The 22,404-nt window shown below is 45.1% G+C and overlaps 1 protein-coding gene across 9 annotated transcripts in view; it reads left to right on the top strand.

Moving 5' to 3' along the window:
• Nucleotides 1-22,404, top strand: part of LTBP3 (latent transforming growth factor beta binding protein 3) — a 1,616,087-nt gene that overhangs the window by 951,895 nt on the left and 641,788 nt on the right. For all 9 annotated transcript variants that reach the window (XM_077457876.1, XM_077457830.1, XM_077457857.1 and 6 more), the window contains one exon: nt 10,063-10,191. In XM_077457876.1, coding sequence (XP_077314002.1) covers nt 10,063-10,191 — 129 coding nt within the window. The remainder of the gene's footprint in view (nt 1-10,062; nt 10,192-22,404) is intronic.

Below are 22,404 nucleotides of genomic sequence, written 5' to 3'. Positions count from 1 at the left end.
TTACCACCCAGTCCTTATGAATAATTAGATATGGTTCCTTGCTGGAGAGAGCTGCTAGCTCTGACACTCTCCTAGCCGAGGAAATGGCTACCAAGAAAACCTATTTTTTAGTCAAAGAACTAATGAAGCCAGTTGCAAAGGTTCAAATGGTTGCCCCTGCAAAGCTGAGAGAACCAAATTCAGATCCCATGGGCATACCGGAGGTTTGACTGGCGGTCTTATCTGCATGGCCCCCTGGATGAAAGCCCGCACCAGGGAATGCGATGCAAGTGGTTTCTGAAAAAACACTGACAAGGCCGAAATCTGCACCTTGATAGTGCTTACGGCCAAATTCATTTCTATGCCTGACTGGAGAATGGCCAAGATCCTGCTAATGACATACTTTCTAGGATGCCATTCCCTGAGTTGACACCAGGAAACATATGCCTTTCAGATTTTGTAGTAAATAAGCCTGGAGGCCGGCTTTCTGGCATTGACCAGAGTAGAAAGGACTGGCCCCGAAAGCCCACGATCCCTCAGAAGGTGGGTCTCAGCAGCCAAACCATCAAATTCAGACTGTGTAAAGCAGGATGGTAAATTGGACCCTGTGAGAGCAGATCTGGCCGGAGAGGAAGGATCCATGGCCTGCCTACTGCCAACTTCATGATCTCTGCGTACCACGGTAGCCTGGGCCAAGCCGGGGCTACCAAAAGCACCGACTTTGTTTCCCTCTTTATTCTTCCCAGGAACCGTGACAGAAGCGGGCATGGGGGAAAGGCATAAATTAGATTGTACTGATCCCAGGGAACTGTCAGAGCATCCGACCCCTGGGTAAGAACATCTCTTGTCCTTGACATGAATTTGTCCAGCTTTCTGTTGAATCTGGACGCAAACAGATCTACGTCTGGAGTACCCCACCTGCGACATATGTTCTGAAACACGTCGGGGTGCAGAGCCCATTCTCCTGGGCACAACTGCTGGCGGCTCAGAAAATCCGCCTGCCAATTTTCCACTCCTGGAATGAAGACTGCAGAAAGGGATGAAACATGCCTTTCTGCCCAGGCAAGTATGCGATTCACCTCTTTTTGTGCAACCAGACTCCTGGTACCACCCTGGTGATTGATATAGGCCGATTTTTTCGGCGTTGGGGTTCCCCTTTAAGTCCATACCAGGTAGCGGGGCCAGTAACGTCTTCTTCGCTGGCCCCGCCTACCTGGAGACCCACTCGAAATGAGCGGACTTTTCTCCGGGCGGGAAAAGTCTTTTCATTTCAAAAGTACGGCGGACTGGCATACACACGGCAGGATTGTCCGCCGAAATGCGAGTCCGGTGGGAAGATTGGAGTGCAAAACTACTTTCTAAGTCCGCCGTACTTTCGGGTCAAAAAAGTATGCCGGAGGCTACACACGGGGGGATTGTCCGGCGGACTTGAGTTTGCCGGACTTTTCCACCCGATTGTTTGATCGTGTGTACGCAGCATTACACTCCCTGGGACTGAAATGTTTCATACGTATGCTGGGATCACCATTGAGATATTTGTATATTGCTATCATATCCCCCCTCATGCGTCTCAATGTCTAAAGTGATGAAGGAGCTCTGTAAACTGTTTAAAATGAACACTTTCAGACATCAGTGTATCATCCACAAACTGATGGGTTGGTGGAGCAATTCAACAAAACCTTAAAGGGGATGCTATAAAGGTAGTTGAAGAGGATGGTTGTGATTGGGATTGTTTGTTGCCTTCCTTGTTGTTTGCCGAGAAGTTACCCAGGCCTCCATGGGCTTCTCTCCCTTTGAGTTGGTTTATGGCAGACACCGCCATGGACTACTGGATATAGTGAAAGAGACATGGGAACAAGAAGCTTCCCCTTATAGGTGTGGTGGAACATAATGCACAAATGCAGTATCGAATGATAAAAGTTATGTCCATAGTTAGGGAACATTTTTAGCCCAGAGTCATGTGTACAACCGGTCTGCCAAGGTTAGATAGTTTAAACCTGGGAAACAGGTTCTTGCATTGGTGCCTACAGTAGAGCGCAAGTTTCTCACTAAATGTCAGGGACCCTTTGAGATAGTTGGGAAGGTGGGAAACGTAAATCTATATAATGTATATAAGATCTATCAGCCAACAAAAAGTAAACCCTACCAGATTTACCATGTTTATCCAATCAAACCATGGAAAGAAAGAAGTTTTGACAGTCAGTTAGAAGATCCAGGAAGATCTAGATGTTAAAATTAGGAAGGTAGGGATTGCAGGGGGCCTTTTCCCCTTCTCAAAAACAGGAGTCCTGGTAAGTTTTGCAGAGAAACCAAGACATTTTTTCAAATCCCATACCGCATACCTGAGACAAAGTATTGAGATGCCCGCCTTTACACGCATTTTAAGAGCAGCCCAGTCTTAGTCTGTGAGGTTCAATATTGAGTTGGCCAATCCTTTGCCGCTATAACAGCTTCAACTCTACTGGGAAGGCTGCGCACAAGGTTTAGGAGTGTGTCTATGTGAATGTTGGACAATTCTTACAGAAGAGCATTTGTGAGGTCAGGCACTGATGTTGGATGAGAAAACCTTGCTCGTAGCCTCTGCTCTAAAGGTATTCTATCTGGTTGAGGTCAGGACTCTGTGGAGGCCAGTCAAGTTCCTTTACCCCAAACGCACTCATCCATGTTTTTGTGGACCTTGCTTTGTGCACTGGTGCGCAGTCATGTTGGAACAGAAAGGGACCATCCCCAAAATGTTCCCACAAAGTTGGAAGCATGAAACTATCCAAAATGTCATGGTACGCTGACACCTTAAGAGTTCCCGTCACTGGAACTAAGGAGTCAAGCCCAACCTCTAAAAAACAACCCCACACCATAATCCCCCCTCCACCAAATGATTTGGACCAATGCACAAAGCAAGGTCCAAAAAGGATTTGACAAAGAGATACAGTCAGATTTCACTTTTCCAAGAGGCTAAGGAAAAAATGCATTTGTCACACCAGAGGGGTTATGGCAGTATTCCAGAATGCCATTTGGGTTGCATGGGGCTCCAGCCACTTTCCAGAGAGCCATGGACTTCATGAAGGATTCTCAGGAGCCTACCTTGACGACATTGTCACCTTTAGTCACGACTGGGAGAGTCATTTACAGAAAGTGCAGTTAGTGTTAGATGCGTACCGAAAGGCGGGGTTCACAATGAACCCAGAAAAAAGAAAGATTGGGTTGGAGAAGGCTGTCTATTTGAGTTATGTTGTAGGCAGAGGGGTGATTAAACCCCAATTGAACAAGGTGGAGGCCATCAAGAAGTGGTCCCATCCACTCTCAAAAAAACAGGTGCGTTCTTTCCTTGTTATTGTGGGGTATTATAGGAGGTTTATTCCCAACGTTGCCAGCCTAGCAGCGCCTTTGTCAAATCTCACAAAGGGAAGAAATTCTACTGTTGTTCACTGGAGTACTATAGTGAAAGCAGCGTCCTGCTGTTTAAAGCAAGCTTTAAGTCAGGAACCAGTATTAGTAGCCCCAGACATTCAGAAAGAGTTTCTGGTTTCTGGTACAAACTGAAGCTTTAAAGTTGAATCTGGGTGCAGTCCCAGGTGGTTGGGGGGTGAGCGCCTTGTTGTGTACTTGAGCCGGAAACTCACATCCGCTGAGAAGAACTATTCTATTGTGGAAAGAGAGTGTCTGGCAATAAAATGGGCTCTGGAAACACTCCGCTACTACCTGTTCGACCGGCTCTTCAAGCCATATGTCCCTTACATGAATGGTCCAAAATAAAGATAAGAACTCTAGAATAACCTGGTGGTTTCTCGCCCTACAGGATTTCAAAGTTGTAGTGGTGCATAGACTGGGGACTGTAAGGGGGAGGGGTTATGTAGAGAGTCAGGCTGGGGCAGGGTTAAGAGAGGGCAGGTACTTTACCTGAAAGCCTATTTATTGGTCTGAGAGGTTGGCAGTGGCTAATTTGCTATCAGTGGTGAAGAGACTTGCATGGAGTCTGGAAGGCTTCACAAGTAGACTGTGACCTGCTGGGTGAGCTGGCCTGTAAAAGAGACGTTAGCTCTGGCTAGAGCACTTAAAGTTAGCTCTATAAGCCTTTCTGGTGCTGAACGGATGTTTACCTGTGTGTGTGTGAACTGTATTTGAAGACTCACCTGTCATTTTTTTGTTTGTATTTGTTTTCATTCTGAATAAAGCACTTGATTGAACTGTCTTCCAGCCACCTGTTTACCACTCTGATCCTGACAATATGTAAAATTAGTGACATGATTAGGGGCAGGTTTTATTCCGTCACAGTGCTACTTCAAAACTGCTAAGGAAGGTGATAGAAGCAGCATAATTATAATAAATCGTTCCCTATGCTTCTGTCTAGCATGTTTTTTTGTGCAATAGAATTGATACATGTCCCCTTTTGTTTACCATCTACTCAACATCAACTCTGCATTCTACTCAGGAAAACCCAACTAGCGTGTTCTTCGGTAAATACCTCAAGAAGACCTTTGAATAAGCAATTTGCAAATAAATGTTTCATATATAGTACTGTTAAAATGGTACATACAAGTACCTTTTAAAAAAATAACTCAAAGCTGACATTTAAACTTTTTGACTGGTAATTAAAATACTGGCTTTATTTTGTATTACTGTATAACAAATAGTGATGAGCTTGGTGTTCGAGTCGAACTAATGTTCGACTCGAACACCGGCTGTTCGCCCGTTCGGCGAAGCCAGAACTCTGTGGGCCGTTCGCGCCATATTCGTGTGGCGCTCATGATTGGCCAAGCATGCACTGTGACCCCCGCATGCTTGAACAATCACAGCGCCAGCAGCAAGGAGAGCCATAATTGGCCACTGGCAGGATGCTGGTGGCCAATTATAGCTCAGGGGGTTTAGTACATGCCCCACAGTATATAAGGCCGCCAGCGCGGCGGCCTTGTGTAGTGTGTTCCAGCATGCATGGAGAGAGCAGGATAGGCAGGGACAGTGTGTTCTTTTCTTGTGAATCTGCACCAGTTAAAGTGGGTGTTGTGTGCCTCCAGCACAGTATACACCTGAAGATACCCCTTATTGTTGGTGTTCTCTAATCCAGGCATCTGCAGGAGTTAAAGTGGGTGTTGTGTGCCTCCAGCACAGTATACACCTGTAGCTACCCTTTATTTCTGGTGTTCTCTAATCCAGGCATCTGCAGGACTTAAAGTGGGTGTTGAGTGCCTCCAGCACAGTATCTCCACTGAGGCAGCTTAGGGGCAGCACACCGACTGAATCACACCGCAGAGCTCCGCCTGTGCAGGGCGCTGCCACTGCACGTTACTCCAAAAGTTCTTTGGTGTGGGCCTTTTTTGAGATGAGCGCATCAGATTGCACCACTGCTATTTGTATCATATGTCGCAAGCGTATCTCGCGTGGCCAAAACATCAGCCGCTTGGGCACCACATTGTCAGGTCACCTTGAGGTGAGGTGACAGATGCACACCGTAGGGATCAGCAGTGCACCGCAAGGTTGTAGACCCTATGGCTGACTGCTGTGGACGGGAGACAGGTCTCACCGGGGTTAGAGCGTAAGATTCCCTGGGGGCGCGGAGTCTAAGAGCCAGCAGGTGTTCACCAGAGCCTCGAGTGGTGAGGATGGACTTGGCTGCAACTGGCTACAGGTCGCGACCCCCAGGGTCCCCCAGCTCACACCCACAGTAGGCAACAGGAGGATAGGGATGGTGAGGGACAAAGCCAAGGTCGGGGCTACAAGCAGGAGGGAAAAGTCAGGGACACGCCAAAAGGTCAGGATCACAGGAAAACAGGGATAGTCAAAGACACCTCAAAGTCGGTAACGGAACAACAGAAGAGCACACGGCAGGTAACAGGAAGCCAAACACACAAAGGAATACACAATGGTTGATCAGCACTGATGGCCTGCAGTGCACAGGTTAATATAGGGCTCCCTGATAGGGCCTGGGGTGGAGCCATGCTTAGAGGAGAGGTTATAAAAACCACCAGGTGGAAGTGGCCGGCCTCTTAGTCTGAACACATGAGGGGAGGTAAGCAAACACAGGAAGATCACTGCATAACCATGACACACATGCTTGACCAGACATATATTGACCTGCCATGCAGCTCATTGGCAAGCGTACCTTAAAGACCCACACCAAAGAACAAAGCAGAACTCTCCTTGCTCCTCATCAGCTGGGATCTCCAACCCCACTAGATCTTCAGTCCTCTCTGAAACCCGCACTGAGAGGAATGAAGGTGTAGAATTAAGTGTGTTACAGCCAAGTACTTGCGGGCACTCTGCTAGCAGTACACCGACGTCCTATTGTAGCAGGCAAATTTCCCTACCCCAGCTGCTGGACTGTCGAAAGAAGTTCACTCCCAGCCATCCACATGCCCAGCGGTTGAATGCTAGATTGGCTAAATTGCTAGCACTTCAACTGCTGCCTTTTCAGTTGGTAGACTCGGCCCCCTTTCATGAGTTTGTGCAATGTGCAGTTCCTCAGTGGCAGGTCCCCAAACGCCACTTTTTCTCATGGAAGGCGATTCCAGCTCTCTACCAGCATGTGGAAGGCAATGTCCATGCCTCGCTGGACAGGGCGGTCAGCGGTAAAGTGCTTATTACCGCTGACTCATGGTTCAGCAGGCATGGACGTTACCTATCCTTCACGGCCCATTAGGTAACTCTTCTGGCAGCTGGGAAGGATGCAGGACAAGGTGCAGTAGTGTTGGAGGTTGTTCCACCACCCCGCCTCCAAAATGCTACTACTGGTTGTGACACACCTCTCTCCTCCACCCCTTCTCTTCTTCTTCCTCCATGTGCTTTGTCCTCGGAACCAGCGGTGCTCCGTAGGCATTCAAGGGGCTACACAAGTACACAGGCAAAAATATGCCATGTCGTGCTTGCGCTGGTTTGTTTGGGGGACAGGAGCCACACTGGGGCAGAAATTTTGTCAGCTCTGCAGGGGCAGGCCGAGAGGTTGTTGAAGCCACGCCAGCTTAAGTCAGGAATGGTGGTTTGCGACAATGGCACCAACCTCCTCCCTGCCCTCCAACAGGGACAACTGACCCATGTGCCCTGTGTGGCTCACATCCTTAACCTGGTGGTGCAGAGGTTCTTGGGCAGGTACCCGGGCTTACAGGATGTCCTGAAGCAGGCCAGGAAAGTCTGTGTGCATTTCTGCTGATCATTTAATGCCAGTGCTCGGCTGGCTGAGCTCTAAAAGGAGTTAAACCTGGCCAAGAACTGCCTTATATGTGACATGCCCACCAGGTGGAACTCAACGTTGGCCATGCTTCAGCGGCTGCACACGCAGCAGAGGGCCATCAATGAGTACCTGTGTAACAACGGCACCAGGACAAGGTCAGGGGAGCTTGTTTTTTTTCACCACGCCAGTGGGGCATGATCAGGAATGCATGCACTGTCCTGTCACCATGTGAGCATTGACAGTGCATGCATCAGTGACACTGTGCCTCTTGTCCACCTGTTGGAGCATATGCTACGTGGAATAATGAACAGGGCACCTGGGACAGAACAGAGGCAGGAAGAGGAGGACTTCCATGCATCTCAAAGCCCTCTTTATCCAGACAGTGTTCCTGCTGTCCCACCCATCACACAGGAAGAGGAAGAGGAGGCTTGTGTCAGCATGGAGGTGGAGCCTGGCAGCATTCTTTTAGGGATGATTTACAGTCCCAAGAAACCCGTGGACTTGTACGTGGCTGGGAGGAGGTGGCTGCGGATCATGTTGTCCTTAGTGACCCAGAGGACTCCGGACCGAATGCCTCAGCTAACCTACGCTGCATGGCCTCCCTGATCCTGCAAAGCCTGCGGAAGCATCCTCGTATTCTTCGGATCAAGGAGAGGGACCAATACTGGCTGGCCGCTCTCTTTGATACACGATACAATGGTAAGGTTGCGGACCTTATCTTGCCGTCGCAGAGGGAGCAGAGGATGAGACATCTCTGGGAGGCCTTGCAGAAAGGTCTGTGCAACGCGTTTCCAGAGACTGGGAGGTTACAAACTCCTGGTCCTGGACAACGTGTTGCTGAGGCTTCTGTCAGTCACAGAAGGAGCGGTGCAGAAGGTGGCTGTCTGACCGATGCGTTCAGACAATTTTTTAGTCCGCAGCCCCAAGGTATGATGGGTTCCAGCAACCATCGCCAGCGTCTGATTTACATGGTGCAGGAATACCTAGGGGCAAGGTTATACTTGGACACCTTTCCAACCGAAAATCCTCTGGCTTACTGAGTCTTGAGGATGGATCACTGGCCAGAGCTTGCACAGTATGCAATTGAGCTACTGGCCTGTCCTGCATCCAGCGTTCTTTTGGAACGCACCTTCAGTGTTGCTGGAGGCTTTGTAACCGATCACAGGGTGCGCCTGTCCACCGACTCGGTTGATCGACTGACCTTCATGAAGATGAATCAGTCTTGGATCACCACCAGCTACCAAACACCTGAAGCTGATGTAACCGAATAATTTTTTTTTAAATGTCACATCCCTTCAAGACTGTCTATGCTGATGCTGAGTGACTGTCTTGTTATGTTGACTGACTATCCTCTACCTCCTCAATGATCCTGCTGATAGCTTGGAAGAACATTTTTGGTTATGGGTGACACCACCAGCCCAATTTTTCAGCCCCTGTTTAACAGGGGCGTGTAATTACAATTTTGGATGCAATGCTTTGCAGAAGGGCTCATTCCTGCACTCCAACTAGAGTATATGGGAGAAGTTGCAGTGTCGTGGCACCTGCACCAGTGCCTAAGGCCCAATTTTTCAGCCCCTGTTTAACAATTACATTTCTTGATATAATATTTCACAGCAGGGCCCGTTCCTGCGCCCACCGAGAGTAGCTGTGAGGACTTATAGTGTTGTGGCACCAGCACCACCACCACAACCACCAAAGGCACAATTTTTCTACCACTGTTCAACAATGGCATGTAATTACAATTCTTGATATAATCGTTCACAGCAGGGTGCTCAAGTGCCCACCAAGAGTCACTTTGAGGGCTTACAGTGTTGTGGCAACACCAACACCTTAGGCCCACATTTCTGCAGAGCATATAGGGCAGGCCCCTACTTTCAAACATCCAACTTACAAACGTCTCCTACTTGCAAACGGAAGGAGACAACAGGAAGAGATGAAAAAGACGGATAGCTAAAAAATTATACATGGGTGATAACTCTTCCCTATGTTTTCCAAAAAGCTTAAAAATAGATTTTTTGACTGGAGCTACACTTTAAAAATGTACCAGTTCAAAATTACAAACAGATTCCACTTAACAAAGCAAACCTACACAGTCCCTGTCTTGTTTGCATACTGCTGTTCTGAGTAAGGCCCCACGCCTTTCCTTTTTTTAATTTGGGTACGGGGTTCCCTTAATATCTGTACAAGACCCAAAGGGGCTGGTAATGGGCAGGGGGGCTACCCATGCCATTTTTTTCTCAATGATTTCCATCCGTATTGCCGGAACCAGACATGACATTAAAACCGCAAGCAGTTTTAAATGACTTTTTTTCTGTTAAATGTCATTTTGTGCAGGGACTGTTCTAAACACGGGAAACATGTGCCACTTCACAGGCATACTATAGACACCCCCCCCCCCAGGCACCATATTTAAAGGAATATTTCACATTTTTTTCACTTTAATCGTCATTAAAATCAGTGCTCCTGAAAAAACGTCAGTTTTAAAAAAAAAAAATTGGCATTGACCCATGTCCCCTGGGGCAGGAGCCAGGTCACCAAACCCTTTTTAGGACAATATCTTGCATATTAGCCATTAAAATTAGCACTTTTTATTTCGAACGTTCGAGTCCCATAGACTTCAATGGGGTTCTAAAGTTCGCACCAATTTTTGGTCCGTTCGAAAGTTTTGGTGCGACCTGAACCGGGGGGGGGGGGCGTGTTCGGCTCATCCCTAATAACAAATGGTAAATGAAAATCTTATGTCAGTGGTGAAAGTTGTAGATAATTTGCTCTTGCATTTTTAGAAGCTTCATAGAGAAGAAAGTGACTTAAGCTCATTAAGAATACAAATTAAAATACATTTTCAGGTAGCCGTGGGAAGAGAACAGAAGCCAGAAAATTACCAGTAATGAAATATTAATACAACATTTATTTTTTTCTAGATATTGATGAGTGTGAACTGTTTGGGCAAGAAATCTGCAAAGAAGGAAAATGTGTGAACACGCAACCCAGCTATGAATGTTACTGCAAACATGGCTACTACTATGACACCCGTTTACTGCAATGTATGGGTAAGAAAACTATGCAAAACTCTGCCTGGAGTTTATCAAAACTGTAGATGCAGTTCAATTCTGAGCAATACTATTTACTTAGGCCACTGTAGATGTATTTATAAACAGTTGTGTTTGTTTAATTCCCCTCTAGGATTTTTTTTTACATTCTTTGCACACATAATAAAATCTGCATTTATGACTCCCAAAATATTTTATATTTTCTGAAAGCAGGGACCCTGTAGAATAAAAAGATGGTAATTGCAATTTTTTATGTTGCACAAAATTCGCTCAACTATATTTGCTCAAGCTATATTTAAAAAAAAAAAAGACACATTAAAATAATTTTTTGTGCACACAAACACAATTCAATCCCCGAGAAAGGGTAGTGTGGAGGAAACAGATATCAAATGGTCAAAAAAAATGGTGGAAAAATTATGGTACCTAAAACTATCAATAAGCAATGCATTAAATGTCTCTACAGCTTATTTGTTTAGAGTAAGCAATAAATTAGAGACAAGAAGAACAGGAGAGCCCAAAAACTATGGGGGGTGGGGGGGGGGGGGGATCTGGCAGGAAAGGGAGAGGGGTAATCACTTTTACATCACTGCCAGGAGCTGGTATTAAAAAGCAAATATAATTTCATGGCTGTTACTGCAGCCATGAGCTGGTTGGAAACCCTTCCTTCATATTCTGGGCATATGTAGTAAAAGGAATGTAGGTGATACTCCAAAACTGTTTATTACCATGTTATATTAAAATACATGAAAAATCAAAAAATAAAGAAACTAGTTATGGACTCAAAACCAAATCATCCCAGAACTGTGTCTCTATAAAAACGTATCCCAAAAATCTAGACCAATGCATCATAAAAAAACAATTTTATTATACATATAACACATAGATAATTACAAAATCAATCATAGACCCCAAACCACCCTGATAATATAGCACAATTATTTCACATATTCATTGATCCTTGAACTTGTAAATTGTGTACAGTTGGATCCTTGGTACTGTAATATTGGCTATGAGCAGAAGGAATGAGCAGAAAGTTCCTTAGTATGTTTGTTCAGATATTTCCTCTCTCTGATCCGATTAGTTTCGATCCCTCCAACTGCTTAACAATTGCCTGTAGAAACCTTTGCCACTTCAACCCTTCTCTATTCTGCTCCCTACCATTTCTTTGCAAATTTCACCCCTGTCCCAATCTAGCCACTTCTGTCTACAATAGATCCCTGTCCTCCACCCTGGATGAGCTTGCTCCCCTCACTACACACAGAATCAGGCCCCGACCCCTACAACCCTGGCAAACAGATGACAGCAGAAGTCTCAAATAAATAAATGAGTGTGCTGCACTGCAAAAGGTCACAATAAATGGGTGCAATCTACATCAAAACATACAACAAACTATAACTGTTGAACACCAATCTGATAGCATAAATAATAATACATGTATCAAGTGTCATCCATAATGCAATAAAGGATAAAACAATCAATTTGGCAATGGATTCTGTACATAACAAGTGAGTATAACAGATGCTTAAAGTGGTTGTAAACCCTTACAAACCACTTTGACCTACAGGTAAGCCTAGATTAAGGCTTACCTGTAGGTCCAAGCAATATCTCCTAAACCTATATGGTTTAGGAGATATTTGCCTGAAAACGGGCACCGCTGTCTACGGCGCATGCGCCGTAGACAGCGGCGCGCAGGTGCACTGAGCGCGGCATTTCCAAGAATGGAGCTGCCGTGCGTGTCGACTCCCGTGCACATGCGCGGGAGTGACGTCATCGCGGCTTCGCCGAATGACAGCGGCGGAGCTGCGAGACGCCACCAGCAAGATGGATGCGGCGGACTACAGGGGACAGCGGCGACTTCGCTGGCTCCTGTGTCAGGTAAGTGACACATAATGGGCTACTATGCGATGCATAGTAGTCCATTATGCTTTGCCTTTGCAGGGAATGAAAGAGGAAGTAAACCCATCAGGGTTTACTTCCTCTTTAATGTCCATCACATTTAGCTTGTGCTTCTTGAGTGTTTGAAAATCCCACATCTTGTGCATTAATCAAAGTGCTTCTGAAATCTTATTTATAAGGACCACTAGAAATTCTTGCAGGGCATTGCATGAGAATACTCATTCATTATTAGCAGAAGTCTCAGAAAACATAGGCTCTTGAGCGTCTGTGGAGTAAGACTAATGCCGTGTACACACGAGTGGAATGTCTGACAGAAAAAGTTAGACGGGAGCTTTTTTTTCATTGTATATTCCAATCGTCTGATTTTATGTTGAAAATTCTGATGGACCTACAACTAGAACATGTTCTAAATATTTCCGACCAAACCAATTCCTATCTAGAAAACCACTCAAAAACCACTCATCTGTATGCTGTTCTGACATACCAAAAACGACGCATGCTCTGAGGCAAGTTATTGGCTACTGGCTATTGAACTTTCTCAAGACCAGAATAAAATCCTACAATCTTTTGTTTTTTTCTATAGTAACCTATATCAAAATAAAATTAACATTCCAAGACAAGACTTAAGGAATTTCTAGATCCATTAAAACTCTTTATCTGTAAATTCTAAAGAGGAACTTGATGCCCTCTTGACCTTAGAGGAATTGGTCAGGGCCAGGGCAGAACTTAGGGTGCTGGGGGCCCCTGGGCTTGAGTCACTTTCGGGCCCTACCTTCTATATTAATTTGTCGCCATCTGGTGCCGTAACAATATAATCGATCCAATCATTATTTGAAGTGCCAAGCTACTTTTAAAAGGTGACTGGTACCGTAGACAGTGTTAAATGCTAAAAAAAAGTAGTAATCTATTACTGATTGAAGCTTGAGAAGCTTTTTTACAATAAATAAATAATGATTAAAAAAGATCAAAGTGATCAAATGTTTATTGCAATGCACAAATGTCTTGGTCAGAATGAGAACATAAAACACTTATTTACCTGGAAAACATATTGAAAAACAATCAACTACCTTGTAAGGTTGCAATCATAACAAATCAATTGCAAGAATATGACAAAATAACTCATTGAACAAAGTGCAAGATAAATTGTGTGTGTGTGTGTGTGTGTGTGTAGTACATAAGTGAGTGTTGCAGTGAAAAATCTTAACTATGCACACAAATTAGAAATGTACAGTCAATAAAATAAAATAAAAACACCCCAAAACACATTCTACTCCTCCTGAGTATTACAATACCACATGTGTGGGACTTTTCCACAGCCTGGCCACTTAGAGAGGCCCAACATGCAGGGAGCGCCATCACGTGTTCTAGAAGAATAAATTACACATCTAACTTGTTGACTACCTATTACAATTTTGAAGGCCCTGGAGCACCAGGAAAATGACACGTGACACTGACGTGGCACTGATGACAGATGGCACTGATACGTGGCACTGGTGACACTGATGTGGCACTGATGACAGATGGCACTAATATGTGGCACTGATGACACATGACACTGATAACAGATGGCACTAATATGCGGCACTGATGACACATGACACTGATGACAGATAGCACTTATACGTGGCACTGGGGACAGGTGGCACTAGGGACAGGTGGCACTTATACGTGGCAGTGGCACTCATGACAGATGGCACTTATACGTGGCACTGGGAACAGGTGGCACTGGCAGCACTTTATTTTCCACTTTTTTTTTACTCACAACAAGCTGCACGTCGCACTCCCTCCTCACAGGCTGTCTCTATGTGAGGGGTAGAGCCGGCAATGAAAGATGATCTCATGGACACTCAGATCAGTGCTAAATGGCCACTGTGATTGGCCATTTAGCATGATCTGTGATTGGCTGTGTCCAAGGGATGGCACTGGGGACAGGTGGCACTGATGACAGATGGCACTTATACATGGCAGTGGCACTGATGTCAGATGGCACTTATATGTGGCACTAGGGACAGGTGGCACTGATGACACGTGACACTGATGACATGTGACACTGATGGCAGGTGGCACTGATGACACGTGACACTGATGACAGGTGGCACTTATACGTGGCAGTGGCAGATGGCACTTATACGTGGCACTGGGGACAGATGGCACTGATGACAGATGGCACTTATATGTGGCAGTGGCACCGATGACAGATGGCACTTATACGTGGCACTGGGGATAGATGGCACTGGGGACCGGTGGCACTGATGACACGTGACACTGATGACAGATGGCACTTATACATGGCAGTGGCACTGATGACAGATGGCACTTATACATGGCAGTGGCAATGTTGACAGATGGCACTTATACGTGGCACTAGGGACAGGTGGCACTGGGGACAGGTGGCACTGATGACAGATGGCACTTATACGTGGCAGTGGCACTGATGACAGATGGCACTTATACGTGGCACTGGGGACAGATGGCAATGGGGATAGATGGCACTGATAACATATGGCACTGGGGACAGGTGGCACTGAGGGCAGGTGGCACTGGGGACAGGTGGCACTGGGGACAGGTGGCACTGGGGACAGATGGCACTTATACGTGGCACTGGGGACAGGTGGCACTGGGGACAGGTGGCACTGATGACAGATGGCCCCTTTTACGTGGCAGTGGCACTGATGACAGATGGCACTTATACGTGGCACTGGGGACAGGTGGCACTGGGGACAGCTGGCACTGGGGACAGATGGCACTGGGGACAGGTGGCACTGGGGACAGATGGCACTTATACGTGGCACTGGGGACAGGTGGCACTGGGGACAGGTGACACTTATACATGGCACTGGGGACAGGTGGCACTGGGGACAGGTGGCACTGGGGACAGGTGGCACTGGTGACCAGTGGCACTGATGACACTGATGACAGATGGCACTTATACATGGCAGTGGCACTGATGACAGATGGCACTTATACATGGCAGTGACACTGATGACAGATGGCACTTATACGTGGCACTAGGGACAGGTGGCACTGGGGACAGGTGGCACTGATGACAGATGGCACTTATACGTGGCAGTGGCACTGATGACAGATGGCACTTATACGTGGCACTGGGGACAGATGGCAATGGGGACAGATGGCACTGATAACATATGGCACTGGGGACAGGTGGCACTGAGGGCAGGTGGCACTGGAGACAGATGGCACTTATACGTGGCACTGGGGACAGGTGGCACTGGGGACAGGTGGCACTGGGGACAGGTGGCACTAGTGACAGCACATTATTTTACACTTTTTTTTTACTAACAAGCTGCACGTCGCTCTCCCTCCTCACACGCTGTCTCTGTGAGGGGGAGAGCCAGCGATGAGAGATGATCTCATGACATCATCTCTCATTGGACACTCAGATCAGTGCTAAATGGCCACTGTGATTGGCCATTTAGCATGATCTGTGATTGGCTGTGTCCAAGGGTAAACAAGAGGAGGACGTCCAGGGACGCCCTCCCAACAATTGCCGTCCGAGCTGTAGCTGCTATAGCGTGGACGCCTAGTGTAAAGTATGGGCTCGCGGGGCCACCTATTGGACGGGGCCCATGGGCTTGAACCCCGTCAAGCCCTATTGAAAGTCCGGCCCTGGTCAGGGCAGTATCAGAAAGCCCAAACGATAAGGCGCCGGGTACTGATGGCCTACCTTCAAAAGTGTATAAACATCACGGGGAGGTTTTGCTTCCAGAACTACTGATGGTTCTCACCCAAGCCTTAGAATCATTCAGCTTCCAGACTCTATGAAGGATGCCTGTATCATTGTATTACCAAAAACTGGAATGGACCCTGTGGCTCCAGAATCTTTCCGCCCGATATCATTGTTGAATTTGGACGCTAAGATTCTAGCCAGGGTCCTGGCCACAAGACTAAATGGACATATGCAGGTATTTATTCATCAAGATCAGTATGGCTTTATCCCTACAAGATCTACAGCAATTAACTTGAGGAGGCTATACTTAAATATGCAATTACCATCTGATAACCCTGGGAGAAGAGAGATTTTGTCACTCGAACCTGCGAAAGCTTTCAAGAGTGTACAGTGGACATACCTGTGGGAAGTGATGTGTGCGTTCGGCCTTGGGGGAAGATTTATATGTGGATTAAAATGTTGTGTTCTGCCCCAAGGGCCTGTATGCAAATAAATGGTATGGTATCTCAATTTTTTTCACTATACAGGAACTAGACAGGGATGTACCCTTTCTCCTCTGTTATTTGCAATGGCCATCGAACCCCTGGCTGAAGCTATCTGACAATCAGAATCTATTTGTGGATTTATTAGAGGAATGAGGAATGAAAAAATCTCACTATATGCAGACAACGCTCTGCTTTTTCTTGGGGCTAGGGATAAATCTTTAAGATCTTTAATGGCACTAGTACAAAATTTTGGTTTGCTTTCTGGATATGTCATTAATTGGGATAAATCTGTTTTGCTCACTTTAGATAACCCTAGTTTTTCCATATTAAGAGAGGCTCCTCAGGTTAAAATTGTTTCATCATTTAAATACTTGGGAAGAACGATACACTCAAAGATAGAAAATTATTTGATAGATAATTTATCCTCTATTCTTACTAAATTCCAACTTAAGAGCATGTCATGGATTAAGCTGCCATTATCGGTGGTGGGCCGAGCAAACCTTATAAAAATGATCTGGGCCCCTCAATTATTATATATTTTTCACAAATCACCGATATAGATACCTCTCAAATGGTTCAAAAACCTAGAATACATTTTTCAAAGGTTACTATGGAAAGGAAAAAAAACAGGATTAGGCTATCAAGGGATGGGTGCGGATTGGCGATACCTCAGATTTTACTTCATAGCCTCCCAGCTTCAGCATTTTGCAGGCTGGGGAGTTGTCAACTGGGAGGGCCCTATACAGGCCCTACTGCTAAGTAACAGTTATTATTATAACCTCCTGGCCCAGTTGGAATCTGAGGCCTTTGTTTATACCCGTAAGAGCCCAACAATGTCACTTATGAACAGAGTTTGGAAGGAAATGAGGAAAATAATGAAATTCGAAGGTGCTTCAGAGTATTCACCACTTTGGGGGAAAAGGCAATATAAAGAACTAGATAATTTGGAGGGATCGGAAAGCTGGTGCTCTAAGGGGCTCCAATATATAACACGGTTGTACTCACATAATGTTCTATGCTCCTTTCAGGATTTGCAAGAATCTTTTCATTTACCCCATCATAGTTTTTTTTAAATATGTACAAATATGACATGCAGTCCAATCTCAGGTTAAAGGGGGGGGGGGGGGGGAGTGACATAACTAATGCCATTTATAACTTTATTAAACGGATGACTGAAAAAAAGGCTTGATCTCACCTCTATATGGCCAACTTACGAGATCATATCGAGATGAGAGTGTCAGCCCAGGCAGAAGATGGTGGGAGCTAGATATCGGGGATATTTCAGATGATATATGGAAAATAATATTAGAAAGGGTACCCCTAGTTTCACTATCGCCAGGACAATGTTTGACGCAATTATTTATAATATACAGGGTATATAGAATACCGGTCAAATTATTTAAGTGGGGTAGGCGTGATTCCCCGGACTGTCCACGGTGCCAAAAATGACCAAAAACCATCCCTTGAAGACTGTTGAGTGTTATCCTCCATGTCCATGCTGACACAATCCTCCTCCTCTTCTTCCTGTGTGTTTGGTGGGCCGCACTACATGCCGACTCAAGGATCGGCCGTATGATCATCTGTATGACATATAGAAAAACAAGTCAACTAATGTAGCCAAACATTGGAATCATATACAATATAAAGATGTTTCAAGTCTGTCCATACAGGGCATCGAGAGAATTATTACTCCCAAAAGAGGAGGTGATAGATTCCAGATGCTTTGCAAATGCAATGAGAATGAGAATTCCATCAGGGCTAAACTTTGAGTGGGATATGTTCCACTATTATGATTAAATTTACTGTCTGGTTACTTTTTTCCTTTTTTCTTTTCTTTTTCTCCTTCTTCTGCCTTGGTGTTTTACCCCCCCCCCCCCCCGCCCCTCCTTTCTTTGGATATTGTTATCATTGGAGGCAGTGGAGAATATTGGCAGCTGTGTTTGTTTACAGATCTGGGTCATTTAGATTTCTTTCATTATTTTATTAGCCCAAGCATCTCATCCTTGTGTGGAGAGGGTGTTTAGTCAACATATCCCTGTGCTAATATTATCCCGGTCAATAGACAGGAGATACATGCACACATTTACACATCCGTTTCCGGTCTTCAACATTTTGTGAAGACTGTGGTTTACGTTATTACCTTTAAAGAAGGGTTCCCCTGAAAAAAAAAATTAAAAGTCAGCAGCTACAAATACTGCAGCTGCTGACTTTTAATAATTGGACACTTATCTGTCCCAGGCTCCAGCGATGCGGGGGAACGAAGCCCCCCCTCATTCCCCCCTCCTCTGGGCGGCACTGACATTCTAACTGTGGGCACCCGGCTGTGGCTCCACAGCCAGGCACCCACTGCATATGCGCGAGCTGCGCCGTGCACCGTGATTGGCCGCACAGTCATCTGGGACCTGTCACGTGTCCCAGATGACTGACAGGAGGGAGGGAGCAGAGCTGAGCCCTTCCTGCGCCAAGGAGAAGTGACGTCAGGAGCCCAGGCACTAAAGGAGGCAGACTACGAGGGACCCCTAGCAACAGGCATTTAGAGGTGAGTTAAAAAAAAATTCCAAATTTATTTTTATTTTTTTTAGGAATTTTAATAATTTATTTTTATTTTTGTGTGGAACACCACTTTAAGGGTTGGGTAAACGTGCAGGTATGTGAGCATGCCTTCCTGTTGTCTTCATGCAATGGCTGGTCACCACCATAACCACTGCCCAGATATCATTGTTTGATTGTATTCAACAGAACGATAAGTTTGGGTTGGTGCACAATTATTGCATGTATGGGAAATAACATAATTTCATTACCTATTTTCCAATGGCCATGTTCCCTTGCCTATTGGCATTATGATTATTTCTATTGCTTAGTAGCTGTATATCCATTCATTTGCTTATTTAAATACTTTATTTATATAATGGTTAACGATTTTACATTTGGGTGGCTCTTAGCTTTTGAAACAAACCAGTGAGGGTTCAATTTCAATTTGATTCAATAGGGTTTGATCACCATTGATCATACTCATTTGAATCTTTTTTGTTTTATGGATAGTTGTCCCTTGTGGTTCTTTTTTATGGAATGTGCCTGATCAGGAACACCTATAACATTAAATACATTCCCTACACATGGAGTCCAATATATCACAATAAATAGATTCATTCGAATGAGGTCCATGTTAACAGGTATTAGAGGGTACACCTGTTCAATAGGCACATTATAGATTTATGTGCAGAGGTTTTTATATGTCTATGTGTAATTTTATATGTGCTGTATCATGTTGGTTTTGTATTAGGAAACTATCATATTTCTTTTATGATAATAGCATGTATTTTGAGCTTAATTATAGGTCACGATCACGTCAGGACAATGTGTATATTGTTTTTCATTGGGATTCATGCACATTGATTTATGCACATTGAGGTCTTGACACATGTTTTGTTGATCTTTCTATCTCAGGGTTTTCCCTTTATATGCGTTTTAATAGACTATTTTTACTTTTTCTTTCCCCCTCCGTTTCTCATAGGTGGATCAGTTTAGTGGCTGGAGCTTAACCACTTTCAGACCGGACCATTTTGCTGGTCAATGACCAGAGGTCTTTTTACAATTTGGCACTGCGCTGCTTTAACTGGTAATTGCGCGGTCATGCAATGTTGTACCCAAACAAAATTTGCGTCCTTTTTTTCCCACAAATAGAGCTTTCTTTTAAAGGTATTTGACTGACTCTGCGATTTTTATTTTTTGCGATATAAACGTAAAAAGACCGCAAATTTTGAAAAAAAATTATATTTTCTACTTTTTGTTATTAGAAAAATCCAATAAACTCAATTTTAGTCATACATTTAGGCCAAAATGTATTCAGCCACATGTCTTTGGTAAAAAAAAAAGTCAATAACTGTATATTTATTGGTTTGCGCAAAAGTTGTCACATCTACAAACTAAGGTACGTTTTCTGGAATTTACGCAGCTTTTAGTTTATGACTGCCTATCTCATTTCTTGAGGTGCTAAAATGGCAGGGCAGTACAAAACCCCCCCAAATGACCCCATTTTGGAAAGTAGATACCCTAAGGAAATTGATAAGAGGCATGTTGAGCCCATTGAATATTTTATTTTTTTGCCTCAAGCGATTGAATAATGACAAAAAAAATTTATTTTATTTTTTTACACAAAGTTGTCACTAAATGATATATTGCTCACACATGCCATGGTTATATGTGGAATTGTACCCCAAAATACATTCTGCTGCTTCTCCTGAGTACGGGGATACCACATGTGGTCGACTTTTTGGAAGCCTAGCCGCGTACGGGGCCCCGAAAGCAAAGCACCGCCTTCAGGATTTCTAAGGGCATACATTTGTAATTTCACTCCTCACTACCTATCACAGTTTTGAAGGCCATAAAATGCCAAGATGGCACAAAACCCCCACAAATGACCCCATTTTAGAAAGTAGACACCCCAAGCTATTTGCTGAGAGGCATGTTGAGTCCATGGAATATTTTATATTTGGCACAAGTTGCGGGAAAATTACAAACTTTTTTTTTTTTTTCACAAAGTTGTCACTAAATGATATATTGCTCACACATGCTATGGGCATATGTGAAATGATACCCCAAAATAAATTTTGCTGCTTCTCCTGAGTATGGGGATACCACATGTGTGGGATTTTTTGGGAGCTTAGCCGTGTACGGGGCCCCGAAAGCCAAGAACCGCCTTCAGGCTTTCTAAGGGCGTACATTTTTGACTTCACTCCTCACTACCTATTACAGTTTTGAAGGCCATAAAATGCCAAGATGGCACAAAACCCCCACAAATGACCCCATTTTAGAAAGTAGACACCCCAAGCTATTTTCTGAGAGGCATGTTGAGTCCATGGAATATTTTATATTTTGCCACAAGTTGCGGGAATATTACAAACTTTTTTTTTTTTTTCACAAAGTTGTCACTAAATGATATATTGCTCACACATGCCATGGGCATATGTGAAATGACACCCCAAAATAAATTTTGCTGCTTCTCCTGAGTATGAGGATACCACATGTGTGGGATTTTTTTGGAGCCTAGCCACGTACGGGGCCCCGAAAACCAAGCACTGCCTTCAGGATTTCTAAGGGTGTAAATTTTGATTTTACTCCTCACTACCTATCGCAGTTTTGAAGGCCATAAAATGCCAAGATGGCACAACCCCCCCCCCCCCAAATGACCCCATTTTGGAAAGTAGACACCCCTAAATTTAGGGGTACACTAGTGAGACTCACAGGTAAAAAAGCACCTAGGCTGTCAGCGACTGTATAAAAACGCTACAAGAAAAACTGTTAGCGATCGCAGGGATCAGGCCTGACTCTGCAAACGCTGCAGTTATGTGTGTTGTGTTTTGTAAGTGACAGTGATCGATCGATACTGCACTTGGGTGGGCTGGTCTGGGCTTGGTGGAGGGGCTAAACGCAGGTGCTAGCAGGTATCTGGGCTGATCCCGCTAACAATGCGTTTTGGGAAACCTAAACTGCTGGCGACGCTAATATAGATCTGATCAGATACTATATTACTAAGGGAGGTGTATGCTTTGTGCGTGGGTGTTAGCGGTACTGGCACTAACCTGACGCTGCCTGGGGCGACGCAGACCTTATCTGACCCTCAAACTTATATCACCCGCCGGGTGATCAGGGGTTTAAACCTTTATTAGGTAATAAATGGCGGGTGCCCTGAAACTATAAAAAAATAACTAACCAACCAGCGTCAACTGTAACAGTTATATGGTGATCACTGGTGAAAGGGTTAACTAGGGGGCAATCAGGGGGCTTTATGCGGTAGTATATGGGGGTCCCTGGCGCTATAAAAAGCTGCGGCGAACCTAAATACCTACCTGCCTAACTAGCGTCACCTGTGACACTAATACAGCGATCAGAAAAACGATCGCTTATTAGGCTGGGTTCACACTGGAGCGATGCGGGAACGCCACGAATCCGCGGCGGGTTCCCGCATCGCATGCCTCCCGGCGGCAGTTCACACTGCCCTATGCGAACTGCCGGGAGTGTCAGTGAAATGTTAATGACACCCCCAGATCAGTTCGCATATCGCAGTGCGATTCTGCTGCGGACCAAAAAAAGGGTCCCGTGCGAGTTTGCGGCGGGTGCGGCGGGTGCGACGCGAATTCAGCC

The sequence above is a fragment of the Lithobates pipiens genome, unplaced genomic scaffold, assembly GCF_037356315.1.
Source record: "Lithobates pipiens isolate NorthernLeopardFrog02 unplaced genomic scaffold, aLitPip1_a1.2 Scaffold_10, whole genome shotgun sequence".
Taxonomy (NCBI): domain Eukaryota; kingdom Metazoa; phylum Chordata; class Amphibia; order Anura; family Ranidae; genus Lithobates; species Lithobates pipiens.
The sequence above is the reverse complement of the archived record's forward strand: the minus strand, read 5'-3'. Positions and strand labels throughout refer to the sequence as shown.